General features: G+C 41.9%; 3 protein-coding genes across 5 annotated transcripts in view; 1 reads left to right on the forward strand and 2 right to left on the reverse strand.

Moving 5' to 3' along the window:
• atp2b3b (ATPase plasma membrane Ca2+ transporting 3b) overlaps window positions 1–5,393 on the forward strand; it is a 49,837-nt gene extending 44,444 nt beyond the window's left edge. For all 3 annotated transcript variants that reach the window (XM_029436154.1, XM_029436152.1, XM_029436153.1), the window contains exon 26: window positions 1,462–5,393. In XM_029436154.1, coding sequence (XP_029292014.1) covers window positions 1,462–1,968 — 507 coding nt within the window. In that variant the 3' untranslated portion in view covers window positions 1,969–5,393. The remainder of the gene's footprint in view (window positions 1–1,461) is intronic.
• A 265-nt stretch (window positions 5,394–5,658) lies between these two features.
• Window positions 5,659–13,226, reverse strand: crebzf (CREB/ATF bZIP transcription factor). The gene is made up of 3 exons (XM_029436155.1): window positions 13,037–13,226; window positions 10,947–12,042; window positions 5,659–10,575 (listed from the first exon to the last, which is right to left on the reverse strand). Exons 1-2 carry the CDS (start codon window positions 13,179–13,181, stop codon window positions 11,204–11,206), a joined length of 984 nt encoding a protein of 327 aa, XP_029292015.1. The 5' UTR covers window positions 13,182–13,226; the 3' UTR covers window positions 5,659–10,575; window positions 10,947–11,203.
• Window positions 13,227–13,855: 629 nt separating this feature from the next.
• Window positions 13,856–16,343, reverse strand: las1l (LAS1 like ribosome biogenesis factor). The gene has a single exon (XM_029436655.1). The coding sequence runs from the start codon at window positions 16,155–16,157 to the stop codon at window positions 14,427–14,429; it is 1,731 nt and encodes a 576-aa protein (XP_029292515.1). The 5' UTR covers window positions 16,158–16,343; the 3' UTR covers window positions 13,856–14,426.
• Window positions 16,344–18,863: the final 2,520 nt, after the last annotated feature.

Genomic DNA, 18,863 nt, shown 5'->3' on the forward strand with positions numbered 1-18,863 from the left:
TCTGAATTAATCAACATGCTTGAGTTCCCAAAGTTACAGTTATATAATTACAAAGTTTGAGAAATTACCTTGATATCTCGCAATGGAATCATCATCTCCTGAATGAACAACACAGAGGAGACATGACTAAAAAACAGACAGCTTCTTGATGTTGAAATAGTCCAGTGGCAAGGTGAGGTGACAAACACACTTTAAATTTGGTGATAGTTCCAAACTAATTCCAAGACGCTGCCGTATCTGAATAACGTTTTATTTATCCATTACCAGACAAACTGGCCCAATTCATACTTTTATCACATAATCCTTATGGTGAGGAATGTTTCAGAACTCTCCCTCTTTGGCACTTAGAGGCCAGATGTTAGATGGTTTGTTTAGCTATAGCATAAAGACTGGAAGCAGGGGGAAACAGCTAGCCTGGCACACCTACCAACACATCTAAAGCCCATGTTATACTTCCGCTACTTGTGATGCATCCGTGTGACCTTAATTCCCTCATCAGAGCATAAGCCACAGACGCGATATTGTTAAAATATGGTGATTTTTGCAAACATGAAAAGTGACAGAAATAGTGAAAAGCTTTCTCTCACCAGCTGCCCAGTTACAGTAAGGTAGGCAAGAATGTTCGATTGTAAATTGACAGGCCACCCAATGTGATGTTGTCAAAGTGTGAGGGGATGGGGTTTCCAACAAGCAGTTAGGTTGAGTATATTTGGCACACTTAGTGACATAATTCTGGAATATCTGATGACTGCCTTGCAACCTCATGGAGACTCCACGGGCTCAAACTCCGAGACAAAAAAGTCCGACACATAAAACTTTTGGGTTTTTATCCTTTTACAGTATAAACTAAGAGACATCACATGCTATTTGGTGATCTTTAGAGGTGTTGGTAGGTGGATTTTGCTTCTTTCAGACAGAGCCAAGCTTTTCCCCCTGTTTCTAATCTTTATGCTAAACTAAGCTAACTGGCTAGTATCTGTAGTTTCATATTCAGCGTGGTATCAATCTTCTAATCTAACTCATGGCAAGTAAAAGAAGCAGATTAGTTAAAAATAGTCTTTAACTTTAAAATTATTTTCAGCTTCCAGAGCAGCTTTGACTCAAATTTTTTATAGAAAATATATTGAAAACACCAATGTTACCAATAGTTTTCTTTTAATAAACTTTGACTGTAGCCACCTGGCCCTGTCTGTCTGTCTGTCTGTCTGTTTGTCTGTCTGTCTGTCACTATGTCTGTCTGTCTGTCTGTCACTCTGTCTGTCTGTCACTCTGTCTGTCTGTCTGTCTGTCACTCTGTCACTCTGTCTGTCTGTCTGCCACTCTGTCACTCTGTTTGTCTGCTGGAGGACACAAGTCTGCCTGTCTCTGGGTTTCCCTTGTCTCTTTTTTCCCTTTTTAATATCTAACTTTCACTTCTCTTTTTCTTGTGGTCTCTCTCTCGTCTTCCTTCCTTTTTGGCAGATGCGAGTGGTGAAAGCATTCCGTAGTTCGCTTTACGAGGGCCGGGAGAAACCGGAATCCCGCAACTCCATCCACAACTTCATGGCCCACCCAGAGTTCCTCATCAACGACCTCATCCACAACATCCCACTGATCGACGACACTGATGTGGACGACGAATCAGAGCTCAGCAGATACCAGCACCTGCACCCGGCCCTCCGCAAGCCGCCGCCCCCTCCCACCCAGCCCCCAGCCCGCACCCACCCCACCCGCCCCTACCGTCAGTACAGCCTCCCGGTGACCCCGTGCAACAGAAACAACAACAACAACAGCAGCAGCAGCAGCAGCAGCAGCAGTTCAACAGTCACCCACAGCAACAAAAGCACCACCACAGTTTCCCCCAGCAACCGGAGCCCCCGTTACCACCACCAACACCAACACCACCATATCCATCACGGCAGGGACAGGCCGGGGAAACCCTCCGCCCCTCACCTGGCCCATCTCTACTGTGTGGAGACCTCCTTATAACTGAGCTGAGCGTGGGTCAGGGGAGGGGAGAAGGGAAAGGACGTTTTGGGGAGGAAAGGGGGGCGCAAGAGGCGGGACTGAGGACTCACACATGACATTTTCATCCACTCTCCCTTACAACATGCAAACCGGAGGGAGTGAAGGATGGGGGAGGACCCGGAGGGAGGGAGTGGACAATGGTTGGAGACTTCTGCTCGCAACTCCCTGAGAACATTGCGACTTTCCCTCCTTTTGCCCTTGCCCCCGACCCCCTCCATCCTCGAACCCACCGCCATGTTCGTCGCCCCCCCCTGAAGATCCCGCCCACTCCACCCTACCAGAATGCACGCACACTCATCACACACACGCACAGGGCTGCTCTAGCTGCGTTGTCCTGCTGAGTAACGGTGGGTCGGAGAGGGAGGAAGACGGACATCCCAAAAAAACAACACATCCTTCAACGCTTCAGCAGAACAGGGCCATGTCAGGTCCAGAGGCTGACCCTCTCTGTTCTATTGGTGTTCATCATACTCACCTACCTACCTGCCATGGCACCATAGTCACCACCACCCCTGTCATGTATCTGGCTACAGTCACTTACTTTCAATCCAAGTATTTTCTTTTCTTTCATTCCTCTTTATCTTTCAGTGTGTGTCTGTGTATTGTCTTGTCTCTTCTGAAAAAACTAAAACATAACAAAAACAAATTGCAAACAAAGATACTGTTCATTTAAACCTAATAGTAAATAGTATGGCTGCAAAAAACAACAAAAGGAGGGAGGGAATACATATATATACAGTATATGTATATATAATTTGAATGTTTGGGAAGCGACAGCACAGAACTCGTTATGTTAATCACTCTCCAGCCCAACATGCCTAATCCTTGAATGCCGCCCCATAAGTCCACATGACCTGTTATCTGTAATATTGTCCACCCTGCTGTGAGATGCTACAGCGTGTAGGATCTCACAGTATTGTCATGTATACATGTACACACAGGACTAACTTCATTTACAGCCTCCTGCCATGTTGTGAACTGATGAGTATGTATTGGTAATATTTATGGTCCTCTTTCACTTCATTCTGTTACGTGTCCCATCATCTTCTCTCTTGCTGTTCCTCAAGCCATTTGGTTGTTTTCCTTAGCTCACTTTGTCCCGTCTCATCCCTCCTGGTATTTTATTGGTGGGTGTGTGTACCAGTTTTTTCCTTTTTTGGAAGCATTAACCCTTTAAATGCCATCAAACACACAATGCACAGGCGATGGCCCTTTAAGACTAACATGCACTCACTTCAAAGCTGCTCACGTGCCATTGGGTCGTCTCCATCATGTGCCCTCTCCATGAGTTTTGTGGACAAAGAGATTGTTTCATTTGATCAGTTGGACGTTCCATCCAGAAGTTTTTACAAAGAAGGAAAGTAATCACTGTTTGACGTTGAATAGGAACCAACTCATGTCTAATGTCAGTGTTCAGTTTTAGCTTTAGGCCCAAAGCCCACTTAATCAGGTACGACCAATGAGAGCTCATGTGCCATGTCCATGTGTCAAATACTGTGCATTCCCCATCATCATGATAATCAATAAGTAGAGTGGGATACTTTAAAGGAACAGTTTGACATTTTGGAAAATACACTTATTTACTTTATTGCTGAGAGTTAAGTGAAGATCAAAACCATTTTCATGTCTGTACGGTAAATATGCTAAAGCCAGCAGCAGGTTAGCTTAGCATAAAAACTGGAAACCAGTGGAAACAGCACTAATTAACACATTATATCTTGTTAATTTAATTTGAAAAACACGGTATCTGCAGTTATAATTCAGTTTCCTTAATAAATGGGAGGTATTAAAACCTTAAAAATATTTGTATGTGTCTTTCTGGAGACATTCTGTTGTATTAAAGGTGCCGGTAGAAGCATCTTCTTACCTTCGGACAGAGCCAGGATAGGCTGTTTCACCCTATTTCCAGTAGTTATGCTAAGCTAAGCTAAATGGCTACTGGCTTCAGCTTCACATGAAACGGACAGATATGAGAGGTTTCCATCTTCTCGGCAAAAAAAAAGTTAATAAGCGTATTTTCCAAAATGTCCAAAATATTGCTTTAAGACTAGTGATGCACGATTTCGGATTTCAGCCGATAGGCTGATATAGATATACGCACATATTGTTTTCCACCTAACTGCAGAGAACATCAAGTCTCTCCTGTGATGGGATTATTATAATGCCTACTGTTATCATGATGGTCCAGATGCAGACATAAAATACAGTGCTTTTCATCATGTACACATTCACTGGGAAAACTACTTCAACTTAGATATCATGTACAACAAGCCATATGTATTATTATGTAACATATCGGAAGGAAGTCTTCATTTCATTTTAAAGCCTTTATCTGCCGTGACCGATGACGTGCCGATGTTATCGTGCATCCCTAAGACATATTATGCTGAAGCTTTCCAATGTAAAGTGGCATAACATGCTGCATGAGCACATCCCGACAAAAAGAAAGAAGAAAAAACTAAATCACAGAAAACATTTGGATAGCCACCCCCAGTGGCGACGAGTGCAACACTCGTGACATCACATTCCACCGTCACCTTGCCGAATTCCACCTCGACATTCCATGGAACATACATTCCAAACATCACATTCCAGACTGGGTGTGAGAGAGCCCTCCTGTATCCCACGTTGCACTAGGTGTGGGTGAACCGCTGACATTATGTTGCCAAGGAGTGGGACCACAATGCACATCTGGACCCTTCTCTCCCGCTCCCCTGTTGACTTCCCTGAGTTACCAGCTGCTCCCACCACCAGAGAAAGGCGATGGCAGACAATATGCAACAGCCTGCCTATGTCAACACTCGTACCCAGACGTAGGAGTAGAAATAAAGTCTCATACATGCAAACTCAGCGAGAGAACATGTCGCAGGGCTCTCTGGGAACACCCTTACCTGTACAGAACCCTGTCTTCTTGAATGCTCATCATCATCATCATCATCATCATCATCATCATCATCATCGCCACCACCCTGACCTGACCTGTGGGAGTGGCATTGTATTGGTCTGTCTGTTTTGAAGCATGCATTTGGTATCATTAATGTCACTCTTTATGTGTTGGTAAATCATTTAGGCTACTGTCACTGTGTGCTATGATCTCTCCACAACTGCTCTCTTTCTGTCTCTCTCATACACACACAAACACACGCACACACACACACACACACACATCCTGTTCAAGTCCAACCTATTCTATTCCAGCGCCTCTTAGCACAGCTCTATCAATGCTTTTCCGCTGTATACAAAAACACACACTCACACACACACACAGCGAACAGGCAGATAATCCACAGTGGTGTAAATTTGACTGTCCAGTTCCAGCCATCTCTGTCCATCCGTCCAGCCACGTTACATCATGATGTTGTTAGACAGTGTCACAGAAGGCAAAACACAATGTGAAAAAGAATATATTATATTTATCAAAATTATAAATTGTACAACTGCACCACTACTGTACAGATCGCCCAAATGTGCACATGTGCATCCTTGATTTACAGGTACTATGTTCCTGTTACACTTGTTGGTTTTTTTGGATGTTTTTTTCTTTTAATCCTATTGCTTTCTGTAAAGAGAGGAACCACAAAATGGAAGCGCTTGTATATTATTATTATTATTATTATTATTATTATTATTATTTTAGATTTTCTCCATCGGTGCTCCCACTGATGGAAAACAACAGTTGCACATTCTCCTGAGCATATTCTGAGGGCTGTGTTTTCTGTCCACTGAACAGCCCCTGAAGTGTGCAGAGGTGTGGAGATGCTTCTCGTCTCTTAAGACCAGAGACACCACTCTGTAAATAGAGAACAGGAGATACAAATGTACCTCATTATGATCTAAAGGACTGGACAAAGTGGAGACCCAGGGAGGATGGAGAACTGGAGGGTGATGCCGAGCTAAAGACTGCAGAAGTGCAATGCATCAGCGCATTGTTTAGGCTGCTCTTTTAGATCTGCGACAAGTATTTACTGCCATGTTAAGATGGGAAGAAATTAACGTTTTACATTATTCATTATACATACTGTTGTAAATATTGTGTGTGGAATGGTCCCCCTTCTTGCACAATGCAGTGCTGTTCTGCAGACAGAAAATGCAGCCTTAACTGTGCTGAAACGAAAAAAGACCAAAAAAAGAAAAAAACCATAAAGACTATTGAATATATTAAAGAGTTACCTGCCTGTTATTTAAGCGAATAAATATCTATATATGAGAAAGAACACACCTGTATACTGTAGACTAAATCTGTATGGAAATCTAAGAGAATTTAATGGGAATTAAGTCCAACACCTTTTGTCTGTATGAAAGAAAAAATACATCAAAGTATTCTACAATAATAACTTTGACAAAGTCTGTGTGGTCCTGTGTTGTTTGTTCACAATGATGCAAGACTACTTACATTTTAAACCTCTTGAAAAGTGACACTTGGCGAGAGATGCAGCATTTATTCCCACAGGTAACGGAGATATTCATGAAATTGTAATCTCAGACAGCCTGAAGAAAGTACAATATCTGTGAAAATCATTTGATCATTTACGAAGAAGACATTTTATAGTGAAAACCTCTAGCAAATAACCCAACGTGGGCCAAAGCATCCACACCTGTAATGGTTCTCCAGTAGACCTTCTTTCACAGCACACATTAGGAAACAGGTGGAGTTGATAACATTAATAAAGTCTGCGTTCCAGAGAACATTTCTGGCACGCCTCCACGGTGAACGAAGAATCCAAGAACAGAGAAAGGTCTTGATGGATTGAAGTAAACGGCTTCTAACAGCAGAACTACATTAAAACACCAGATTACAAACTCAGATTTACAGATGTTAATCACATTTTTAAGACTTGTCCCTGGTTATTGTCCCCCACACTTATTTATTTTCTGTGAAGTCTGTTTTTGTTAAAAGAAAACAACCTATAATCACCAACACTGGTGATGGCTGGAGTATCAAAGGATCTGCTTTACAGACACCAGAGATACTTAGCATGTATGGATAAACATGACATATTATTTCCCCCGTTTCTTTCAGTAGGTACCGTCTCCCCGGACCACACGTCTGCCAGACAGACTGTAACCGCATGTTCATCGTTAATGGACAATAGAATTAGGACTATATATGTAATATGTACACAGACAGAAATATGTTCTTTCTGTCACGTTTATATGCCACATTAATAATTATAATCCAATAATATAATATACATTATTAAACACATGCTGCCTGAATTTAATTGCTTCTAAAGTAGTGTTCTTCTTAGGAAGAGCCAGGCGGAGCTCCTGAAAGTTGCACAATCCTACACACTGTCCCTTTAAGTATATTTCGATGTCAATACTTGTGTACTTTTAGTTACAGAAATAACACTGCAACATGGAAAAACATCAGACTGTTGAAATTCTGTCTTCCTTTAAGGATCCTGCTGTTGTCTTGAGAAGGTTTCAGCCCAAGTACTTCAAATCATGCAGCCATCTTGATTCCATGTGCACATCTACAGCCAGTATTAAACTTTATACCATTACGTAACACTTTACTGAGTCACCTTATTTGGAATTCATAAGCAGTATCGAAACATAAATGGTTAATAATTCTCTATGATTTATTTGTAAGCAATTTGTTTTTATTAATGCATGTCAACTATAACTCCTCCTGAGGGCAGCCATGAGTGACGCTGGTCTATAAACAATGACAACAGTAAAACACAGTTGTAATGTCAAAAGCTGCACATGAATACAAACTTAAAATGTCCTGCTTATAACTACATTATGTGTTACAACCCCTAATCAATGTTCATATAACGCGTATAGATGCTAAATAGAAGGAACTTCGAGTAAAGTGTCACCAGTATTACTGTAAGTGTATCTCTTATCTTAAACTACTTTCTGACAGGGACTCGAATCAGTTATCCACTCTCTCTTCCCTTTGACAAGAACTGTGATTGTACCTTCTCTAGTTAACGCAGGAGTTGCTTGTCTTCTGCTGCCTCCATCGGTTAGTTCGTCAGTTATTGTTTTACTCTGATGTTTAAAGGCGTTAGTTTAGATTCACTAAAGTCACACTATAACAAACAACCTGACCGACTGAGGCAGCGGTCGACGAGCACTCCTGAGTTCTGCGATACAAATGCATTTTTTGTCAAATTGAGTCTGGTGGCGTTGAAGAGAGCATCGATAACAGCTTCAGTTCCCTGTAATAGGCGAGGTGAAGATTTAAAATGTTCTAAAAACAGTGTACTCTTAAACTGATGTAGATTGTTTTAGGAGTCTAAAATAAGTGTTGCTGCTGCTGCGTCCACAGCGGTACATTACTTAGCATCCTGCTGTTACTCCTGTTTTTACAAACTGCCGGCGTGCCGACCGCCACCTACTGCAGCTTACACACTGAGTATGTACAAGTTCTTCATACATCCCACTTCAAAAACATCAGTCTGTAGTTTATCATAAAGACTGGAAACAGCTAGTCTGACATTGAACCAGAATAACAATCTGGCAACCAGCACATCTAATCACTTATTACCGTGTTATATCTTCTTTGTTAGGAGAGGTTATGTGCTGGACTACGTTTCTCAGGTCGCAGTAACTTCTGAGTCTCTCATGATCGCCTGGCACTCAGGTCACTGCCTCCCACCCACAATTTGTATGGATTAAACAAACAACCTAATAAATTCAGTTTTCCACTCAGCAAGATTGGTGACACAACACATTGCATCTCTTAGAACTTCTTCGCAAAGAAAGCATTCCAATGATTTGCCAGGGAAAGGATTTTAATGTGAAGCAGCATCCGACGTAACTTTACACAACAGTAAAATAAGGCTGCTATCTGAAAGTGTGAACAGAACGCAGGAATGTATCTGAACTTAGAAAGTCAGGGGTAAGACTATTAAAGGTTGGCTGCAGTTACCCAGCAGAACCACCGCAGGTCTATCCCCTGCTGGGAGGAGGCAGTGGAAACGCACATATCAAGGCTTGGCAGTTTAAGCACTGACCAAGAAAAATCTTCCTATATTCATTTTTATTGACCTTTTTCACAGCAAATATTTTGACTTGTCATAGTAGGAAGAGTATTCAATAACAATGATGGCTGCACTCCACTTAGGGGAGCTCCTGGTATTGTGTTGACTGGAATAGCTTACCACGTCATTATTAACATCATCAATTTCTAGGGCTGCCGCATGAAGGTTGTTTTTCCAGACAGTGAGCATTAGGCTACTTTATATTTCTATGTTCTAGCAGAGTGAGCGCTTGCAAAAAAAAAAAAAAAAACTATTTCAGTGTCTCCCACAGGTGCTTGTGGCTATTGATATGAATGGGGAGTCACACCCGGCAAGCATGGTGAACGAGACAGGATCTGTGTTTCATGTGTTCTTGTCGGGTGGGTTGCAGACCCTGACGCACTGAGCCGTCCGCCCGGTTGAGCAGGGAGAGAGGACACAGTGAGAACTAAACCCAGCCCTGGTAAGCGGCGAGGTCTGCTGTAAAGCTCACATAGCGAGCCACCTTCACCCCAAGCCTTTACCAAATCGACCGCGGCACACCATCAGCATCGGGCAGAGGTCCACTGAAGGGCTTCACACCGAGCGGTTAGTTATGAATTGATTTGGGTATTGCCCAATCAATTTAACCTGTGCTTTTACATTACAGGTCTTTTATCAGACGCTCTTATCCAGAGCGACTTACAGTGAACTAACTACAGGGACAGTCTCCCTGGAGCAGCTCAGGGTTAAGCACCTTGCTTAGGGGCTCAATGGTAGCAGCCCTGGTATTGAACTCACAACCATCTGGTGTTGTATTTGGAAGCCGTACCACTAGGCCATCACCACCTATTATTATATTTACTAACTAATATGACATGTCAAAACATCTGCCATGAAAAAGGTCTGATATAAAAAAAAAAATGTAGAACTTTGAAAAATGACATGGCTGTTTTATGTGGTTTGAAGTAAATGGGCTAAAACACAGACAGGATTATTAATCCCTGCGGCTCCCCTCACACTAAATGCTTTGCATTTACATCAAAGGAAGTCTTTGTCATTTGTTTTGACAACCTTTACCAGACTTGACCCAAAAGCTCAGGAAATGTAAGACCATTATCGTCAGAGAGCTTGCTGTTTAAGAAAGAGAAAAAGAGATGCATTAATATCAACAGTACAGAACAAGACACAGTAAATATTTGTAACTCAATAATGAAAATGTGATTTATTTGTCCAACATCAAGGCCATTTGCCTCAAACAATATGTATCCAAAGTTGTATATACACATTTACATTTAGTTACACAAAACTGGCACCTCACCACTTAAATCAGGTAATTTTGGATGTATTAATACATTCCAATATGTCAATAAATAAAAGACATAATTATGAGACTATTAAGCCTCTGTTAGCATCTCTGAGTAATGGAGCAGCTGTAGTCAAGCCGACAAAAATGCTGCATGAGCTACGCTGACAAGAGCTACAGATGTTGTGAAGTATTGGTAAAATATGATCACGTATACCATTTGTTACCGATACTACCTTTAAAAAAATACCAGGCCACGTTGGCAGCAGCTTGTCCAGCCTCGTCACCTTCCACCAGCAGAATCCACTTTAGCATAAAGAAAAATAGGTGGTGCTAAATGAAAGCATTCTTTTGTACAATGGTGCTGGTTCACAAAGAGTTTCATTCTTATCCAAAAAGGAGGTATACACAGTCTTAACTTTTTCAGCATTTTTTAAATTTGACAGCTGATTCAAGATCACTCTTTGTGGAGCTTCACCTTCATCTTAGCATTTAAGATACTTCAATTGAACTCTTAGTTACACGTTAACTAAAATCAAAACATTTCCTACAACAAACTGTTAACAAAAGAAATTGAAAAAGTACTGGGAATAAGAAGTCAATACAAATAGAAGCACTGAGGTCGCTGCTGAATGCCTCAAGCCTGTGGAAAGAAACTTTTCTTGTCTGATCCTTACCATGGAGTCAAGTAGGTAAAGGTGTTCAGAAAGCCACGCATCCCGCAAGGTGGATCAACCATTACCTAGAAGAAACTGTCAACAAGGTTTAGCAGTAACGTGTACTCAATCCATCATTACACAAAAACACATGCACATACAGTAGTTCTTAGGTAATCTTAACTTATTCAAAAGTGTTCATCCACCCTCAAGAGGTTCAGTACAGAGTCATATCAAGTTCAGTGTCAATATCTGAAAACAGAGGTAAGTACTTGACCCTACATTTTGAGTGATGTGCTTGCACTCTCTGCACACTTGGTGCAGAACTCCACTGAGACGTGATTCTTGTCCACGTGCAGACACACGCCGCCAGCTGTCTCTTTCTCCTCCACTTTCACACGCTTCCTGGGTAAGGCGTAGTCGTGGTCGTTCGATTCAGGCCCCTGGAAAAGCGAGGAAGATAATTTCATCCCACTTACACCGCTCAGTCTGGACAAGAGCTGCGCTAACATGCTCTCATTGGCCAGCACAGCCCTGAGGTACCTGGTCTCGTCTTCCAACTCTTCCACCCTCTTGGTCAGCTGAGAATTCCCCTGTTTGAGGACGTTGTTTTCTGTTGACAAGATGCCAACTTTCTTCTCCAAGCTGTTGACGTACTCTTTCTTCCTGAGACGATTTAATCTGGCTGCGATGGCATTTTTGTTGATCATGTGGCTCGACAGGTTTTGCCTGTTCTTAATCTTCAAGTCATCTGACATTCTCTCTGGAGACGAGGACGTTGAAGCTTCAATTTCGGAATCCTGGTCCTGGCTTACACCGAGATCATCCAACTCAATATTGAAGAGTGAGGAGACAGCGTCTCTTTCAAGTGTCCATTTAAAGTCTTCAATTCCAAACAGGTCATCTAGCTGTATTCCAGTGGTGTCACTATTGTCAGCTTGGATCCCCTCTGACGGACTTTTGATATCTTTGACAGTTTCCACCACATCCAGCTCTTCAACCTCCAGAGGCTGCACCTCTGTGTTGTTCATGGCACGTCCTCTTCTTCTGGTGATCATTGTGGTTTGACAGTTGGACCGCATGGAAGCTGTCCCGAAGATCTCTTGTGATTCCTCACCTGCGGAGACAATAAAAATGTTCTATAAGTGTGTAATCTTGCAGCGACTAAACAAACAGGTATAATTGTGATACCAATTTAGTCACTGCAGCACAGTAAAGGCTGTGTACTAAACATTTGAATGTTTTTCTTAATCTCATAACAGACTAAGCAAGAAGCTATACATGTTCACTATGGACAAATATATAGCTCAATGAGAACTGCTTGGTACAAGAACATCATACTCGACACTTAATGGACCTAATGATTGTTTCGTTATTATTCTGCAATGAAGTTCGATCTGTTGAATTGGTAACCCTTTAGTTAGTCACAGTTAGCGTAAAGTTTTCAATGCATAAAACGTAAAACACTGCACAATTCCATTGAGCTACTGCACACATCTTTCGTCTATTTAGTTTGCCCCAGAAATCTAGCATGTTCTTACAGGGAGACAACAGCTTAAGGTGTGTGTGTGTGTGTGTGTGTGTGTGTGTGATGACTGAACGTATTACCAACGTAGCTTTAACTGACCTGACACTGAAGCCAGGCCTAACAACGTTACCTTTACACACTGTACGATGCTTTACAATGAAGGCTCTTTAAATGCACCGTTTCACACATACACCTCACTATAATAATGTCCCCACTGTTACAATACTTAACTATTGTATTAGTGCAATCGACAAATGATAGTCCTAACATTAAGCGTCTCAACATGAGCTTGCTCACAAGGCCTTGATTGTCCTTGCAGCACACTTGCTTTAGCCCCCAGCTAACGTTAACTTAGCGGAATGTGTCTAACATGGATGTTCTGGATCATTAAAACAAAAAAGCATCTATCATCTAACCTACTCACAGTGTCCAACACTTCCTATTTAACTAGCGAATACTTGCTCGGTTTTCGTTAAAGCTAACGTTGACTAAAGCCATGAGGCGTTATCTCACAGAACAAGCTAACATTAGCTAATAAATGACGCAGCATCTTTCAAAGACACTTCTCCAACCAACAACTTACCGTCCTGTTTAAAAAAATGTATGCAATAAAAAAGTACTGCAACAGAGTTATCCGATGAACCGGCGCTGGTTACTGAATGCTTGCTCGATCGCTCACGACTTGGAGATGAAAAGAACAATGGCGCGGTCCAACCAAAGATGTGCATCGAGAACGATCCGACGACATACCAAAGACGACCTGCAAAGACACTTCCGGACAAATTATTCAAAATAAAACTTGTAAGCTTAATAAAGTAGTATTAGTTAAATGACTGTTATGTTGCATTGCATAACATTTGATACATGTTTCTTTTCACTTGTATACCGTTTGTGCATTATTTTCTTTTATTTGTCATTTATTTGTCTTATTGTGGTTGAGTTGTCTGCAGCTCCCTCTAAAGCAGGGTGTCAACCTCAATCAGAGAGGGCCAAAATTAAAAACTGGGACTACATCAAGGGCCAAACAGGGTCCACATTTATTCAACAGGATAGACATATTGGATAATATTCATATCACCGCGGGCTGGATATAATTGTACAGGCCTTGAGTTTGACATGTCTGCTCTCCAGTAATATAAATAGAAAGGTTATCATATTTTGTGTGTATTAAGTTCTCTTTTACTAATCTCGTGAACTCTTGAACTGTGGATCCGTTATACATTCCTGGTGAAATTGAAAAGTAAGAAAACAGAACTGGTTTCCTTCACAGGGGTAAGAAAGTAAACTTGTGTGTTGTCTCCTCATGCTACAATTAGCCAGTCTCCACATTAGACGTCATTTCAAAACCAATATGCAGCAATCCAGCTCCTTACATTTTACACTCAAAAAGAATACGATCAAATTCCTTCGGTAACTTTTTATTTAAGATAAGTGCGCAAAAGAAAATGTATTACACAAAACCACCTTGTGCTTACAACAATATCCCCTCTGAAAGGCATCTCCTCCAAAACCCTTTGTAAGGACTGACAACTTTATTAACAGTGCAAGTTCCCTTGCATGACAGGTGGAAGAGAAAGAAACCCCCACTGTACAACAATGTCAGAACTTTTTGTTTTCTGTTGTCAGATAAAACTAATCATTTAAAGATGTCACCTTGGGCTCTGGGAAATCATAATGGCAAGTTACAAGTTTCTGACATTTAATTGATGAACATAATTTGTAAGCTTAAAAACTGCTATCCTACATTATATTTAAAAAAAAAAAAGCAGCAAATTATCACATTAAAAAGAGGCTGGAACCAGTGAATGTTTGGCATTCTCGCCTGATAAATGACTAATTGATTAATCAATTGCTTTACAAATTTGTTATTACATATTCTGAAAACAAAATGTCCAAGTGTGAAAAACAAGTAAGAGCACAAGTTCAACAATGTGCCAGCAGGTAAGGGACTAGCTTGCCAGCATTACAACAATTCAAAACAGTTGCAGTCCAGATTTCAGCTTATTAACATCACTATGGTTCCAAAGAAGGCCATCAGCTGTTCTCACTGGTGCCAAGACTCCCAGGACATTGTGTGTCGTGTTGCTCTCCATCTCCACAGGCTGGTCAAAGACAGTCATTGTTGAGTAGTTGTCCACCATGAGGCATGATGGGTCATCTGACTGTCCAGGGACTTTACCAAGAGGATAGTTCTTCCACAAAACCTTATCGTTGCACACCTGCCATGGAGAACCTCTGAGCAATTTTGCTTTTTCAGCCTGAATATCTGCCCATTTGTACTCCTCGGAGGACTCACCCCTCCTCTCAGCGTCAGACGTGGAGCGCCAACGATGGCTGGAGCGCCGCGAGTGCTGCAGCTTCTCATGCAAACTCTCCAGTGTGTATATGGGCTGTTGTTTCTGCTCTGGATACGTGTCACACTCGGAGTGCGCAAACTGTGTGTAGATGGAACAGAGCTGGAACAGCCTCTGTCGGGTCTCCAGAGGGAGAGGATGCTCCATGTCATCCAGGATTAACTGGAGCAAGTGAGGCGTGCTGACACAGGGAGCATCAAGGCACGCTGAGAGCAGCTGCTGCCACCTCAACTGGATGCGGTTTACAAAGATCCTGTCCTTCATTCTGGCCTTCTTCTGTCCCTTTGTTTCGAAATGGTATTCAAATTTGTTGCTGTTGCAGAGAATGATTTCTGAAATCCAAGAAGAAATGTAGAAAGCCCTGTGATCATTATTCTGCTCTTTAGCGAGCAGCTTCAGTTCAGCAAACAGCCTCTCCAGAAGTAGGTGAATGAAGGATGGTGAGTTGAGCATCTTCAGGAGGGGCAGCCAAAAGCGCAGGAAGCTTTGCGCTAGTCTGAGCTCAGTAGGACTGGCATTGTCAGAAGATTCACAACCTAATGTTTCCAGCTGCTCAACAGTAGGGACTAGAAACCCATCTTCCAACAACACATCAATCAGCAGATTACTGGACTGCAAAGCAAACTGCTTGATCTCACCTAGTAACCAGCTCATGTCTGCAAAGGGGGCTGGCCACAAGTTCTTCTCTTTGTCTTCAGGAAGCCCGTCAAAAGCCTGGTACTGCTCCTTTTCATAAGATATCACAAGCTCCCGTGCATTCTTGTAGGCTTCCATTTCTTTTTGCCTTGCAATGAGCTCATCCCCTTGGTGTTTTAAGTCCGTCTCTTCATCCTCTCCATCAGACTCTGACTCCCATTCCTCACTAGGTCCTCCTCCCAACTGCCTGGACCAGTATTCCTGCTGGAGCCATTCTAGCACCACTTTGCATCCCTTTCGACACCATTTTAAAGTGGGAAGCTTCCTGTGTGTAAAATCATGCCTCAGGTCTACAACCCACGTTGGGATGTTCAAGTTCCCAGCCAGCCGCCTCAGTGGGCGGGCTGTTTTTCCCTGTTGTCGCTCGGTAATCAAATTGACAAACCTCATCAGGCCGGCTCCATAAAGCAAGACCAGGTCATCTCCGTCCAACTGCCCCGACCTGTCCAGCACCTGGCACCTCACCAGGTCCGCCGTGCAGTCCACCGCCACGGGAGTGCTGGCATACCTGCCTTTCCAAGCCGATATCCTCTGCAGTGCATACCTCTGTAAGGCGGCATCCTTCGAGTAAAGATATTCCAGAACTTGATCCCACTCAGCCTTGTTGATCCACGCCACCACATGGCGTCTTTTCTCCGAGCTCCTTTTCTTCATTTTGCCGGTGTTAGAGGCCTAATGTCGACTTCCGTTAACTCTTAATACACATAACACTCTTATACGCAGAGAAACGGCGGCCTTATGACAGCCAATCAATTACAATAACAGCTTTATAAAGCAGTGTGGAAGTGTTCACAGCTACTGATTGTATCGCATCCCGGAAATGACATATTTAGGTCTTCTTCTTCTTCTTCTTCTTTTGAGGTTAAAAGTGTTGCACTACTGCCATCGTCTGGAGTTAGTTAAACTCCGACAGTGTCCAGTATGTCAGAATCTCCTCATCAGAAGGTCATTTTATTAAATATTAAATAAATAAATATGGCTATGAAATAAATCCTGAAATAAATAAACGAGGCAATATATATATATATATATATATAATTGAGTCGTTATAGTTAAATAAATAAATAAATTATGCCTTTTTTATTTATATATGGGCACTTTTATTTAATAATGCCACAATTATGATCTTTTTTTCTTGTCTGTTATTTTCAAATAAATAGGCCATGGTTATCTAAAAGATGGAAATAAAATGTGCTATGGAATAAATTGACATGGCATTATGAAATAAAAGTCCATCCATCCATCGTCTACCGCTTATCCGGGATCGGGTCGCGGGGGCAGCAGCTTCAGTAAGGAACCCCAATCTTCCCTTCTCCGTGCCACATCCTCCAGCTCCGACTGGGGTATCCTGAGGCGTTCCCAGGCCAGTGAGGAGATATAATCTCTCCACCGAGTCCTGGGTCTTCCCCGGGGTCTCCTCCCAGCTGGACGTGCCTGGAACACCTCCCTAGGGAGGCGCCCAGGTGGCATCCTTACTAGATGCCTGAACCACCTCAACTGGCTCCTTTATGAAATAAAAGTCCCCAAAATAAACAGAAGTAGTTCTTTGAAAGACTATATTGACAAACGTATATGTATTTATTGCCTCATGTATTTATTTCTGGATTTATTTTATAGGCATATACATTTCAATGGCAGCACGATTGTTGTGAAATAGTGGTGTGATCAATATCAATGCAAAGGGTAAACATCAATGTAATCATCATGCTCATCATGTTTCCTTTTTATCGATACCACTTTGTGTTTTTTGGATGTCAGAGGTGATATGGCCTTGCTCCCATTTTTGCTGCTTGCACCCTATGTAGTAAGAAGACAGTCCAACAGTACAGGAGGCCAAGGCTAGCTTTGAACATGTTCAACCTGTAAGTTTGCAATCAGTCATGTCTTTATTCCTGATATGTAAAAAGATAACAAAATGTATTGGATAAATTAAGACCTCTCTAATCAATGATTTGAATTTACAGTACAAATCACAGTAATCAGTAGACGTCTTTTATTATTTCTTCTTCTATTCCTTGGTAATGCTGTCAGGCCTTTACTGCAGCCATTTTTTCTTTCTGATTGTTTCCAAGGGCTTTTTGCCTCAAGCATGGTCTTCAGCAAGTGAAACACATGTTTAAATCTATTTTGTACACCTTTGAGATTCAGATGATTTAGTCAATCAGAAGAAATTATCAATTATAAAAACATTTATTAATGATGATTGATTATATTCATTAGTAGGCAGAAATCACTATGTACAACATAAAAAGCAAGCAAGTTTGAAGAATTATAGTTTTTATAGTTTTAGTATAACAATGAATAGTAAGTAAAAATACATCAATACATCATATCTAGTAAATTAAAATTAAAATGTTCTTGAAACAAGACACTGTCTTTACCTAGCTTGTATTGCTCAGTTCCTTCATCACGATGTCACTTCTTTAGGATTTTCATCATCGGAATCATTATGCTTTTACAGTTCAGTGTACTTGGTTTCCTCTCTAAATAGGTCCCCCAAACAGTTTAACAAATTACATATTTGTCCCAATGGGCTTTACAGACTGTACAGCATACGACACCCTCTGTCCTTAGATCCTCGCACTGCACAAGGAAAAACTCCCTAAAAAAGCCCCCACACTTAAAGGGGAAAAAATGGAAGAAACCTCAGGGAGAGACTAAGAGGGATCCCTCTCCCAGGACGTACAGACGTGCACTAGGTGTGTACAGGATAAACAACGTAGTAAAAATACAACATCCATTTGACAGAAATTATGTTGTGGTCAAAAAAATAAATAAAATGAATTCAGGTGCATTCATACAGAGTCAGAGTCTACCATACAAGGTGCACATCAGCTCGTCAGTAGTGATAACCATTCACACACACTCACACACCATCAGGAGCAATTTGGGGTTCAGTATCTTGCCCAAGGACACTTCGACATGCTGACTACAGGGGCTGGGGATCGAACCACCGACTGGTGGATGACCACTCTACCTCCTGAGCCACAGCCCTCCTTTTACATAAATGCATACAGAAAGAGAGGGAGAGGAGGAGAGAGGTGTAATTCCCCTGGCAGTTTAAGCCTATAGCAGCATAACTAGGGGCTGGTCCAAGGCAAGCCTGGGCCAGCCCTAACTATAAGCTTTATCAAAAAGGAAAGTCTTAAGCCTACTCTTAAATGTGGAGAGGGTGTCTGCCTGCTAAACACAAACTGGGAGCTGTTTCCACAGGAGAGGAGCTTGATAGCTGAAGGCTCTGGCTCCCATTGTACTTTTAGAGACTCTAGGAATACAGCTAATACAGGAGTAATATGATCCTGTTTTTTAAGAAGTGGTTTTATTACAGCTACTTTAAAGGATTGTGGTACGTAGCCAGAT

Source organism: Cottoperca gobio, chromosome 7 (assembly GCF_900634415.1).
Source record: "Cottoperca gobio chromosome 7, fCotGob3.1, whole genome shotgun sequence".
Taxonomy (NCBI): Eukaryota; Metazoa; Chordata; class Actinopteri; order Perciformes; family Bovichtidae; genus Cottoperca; species Cottoperca gobio.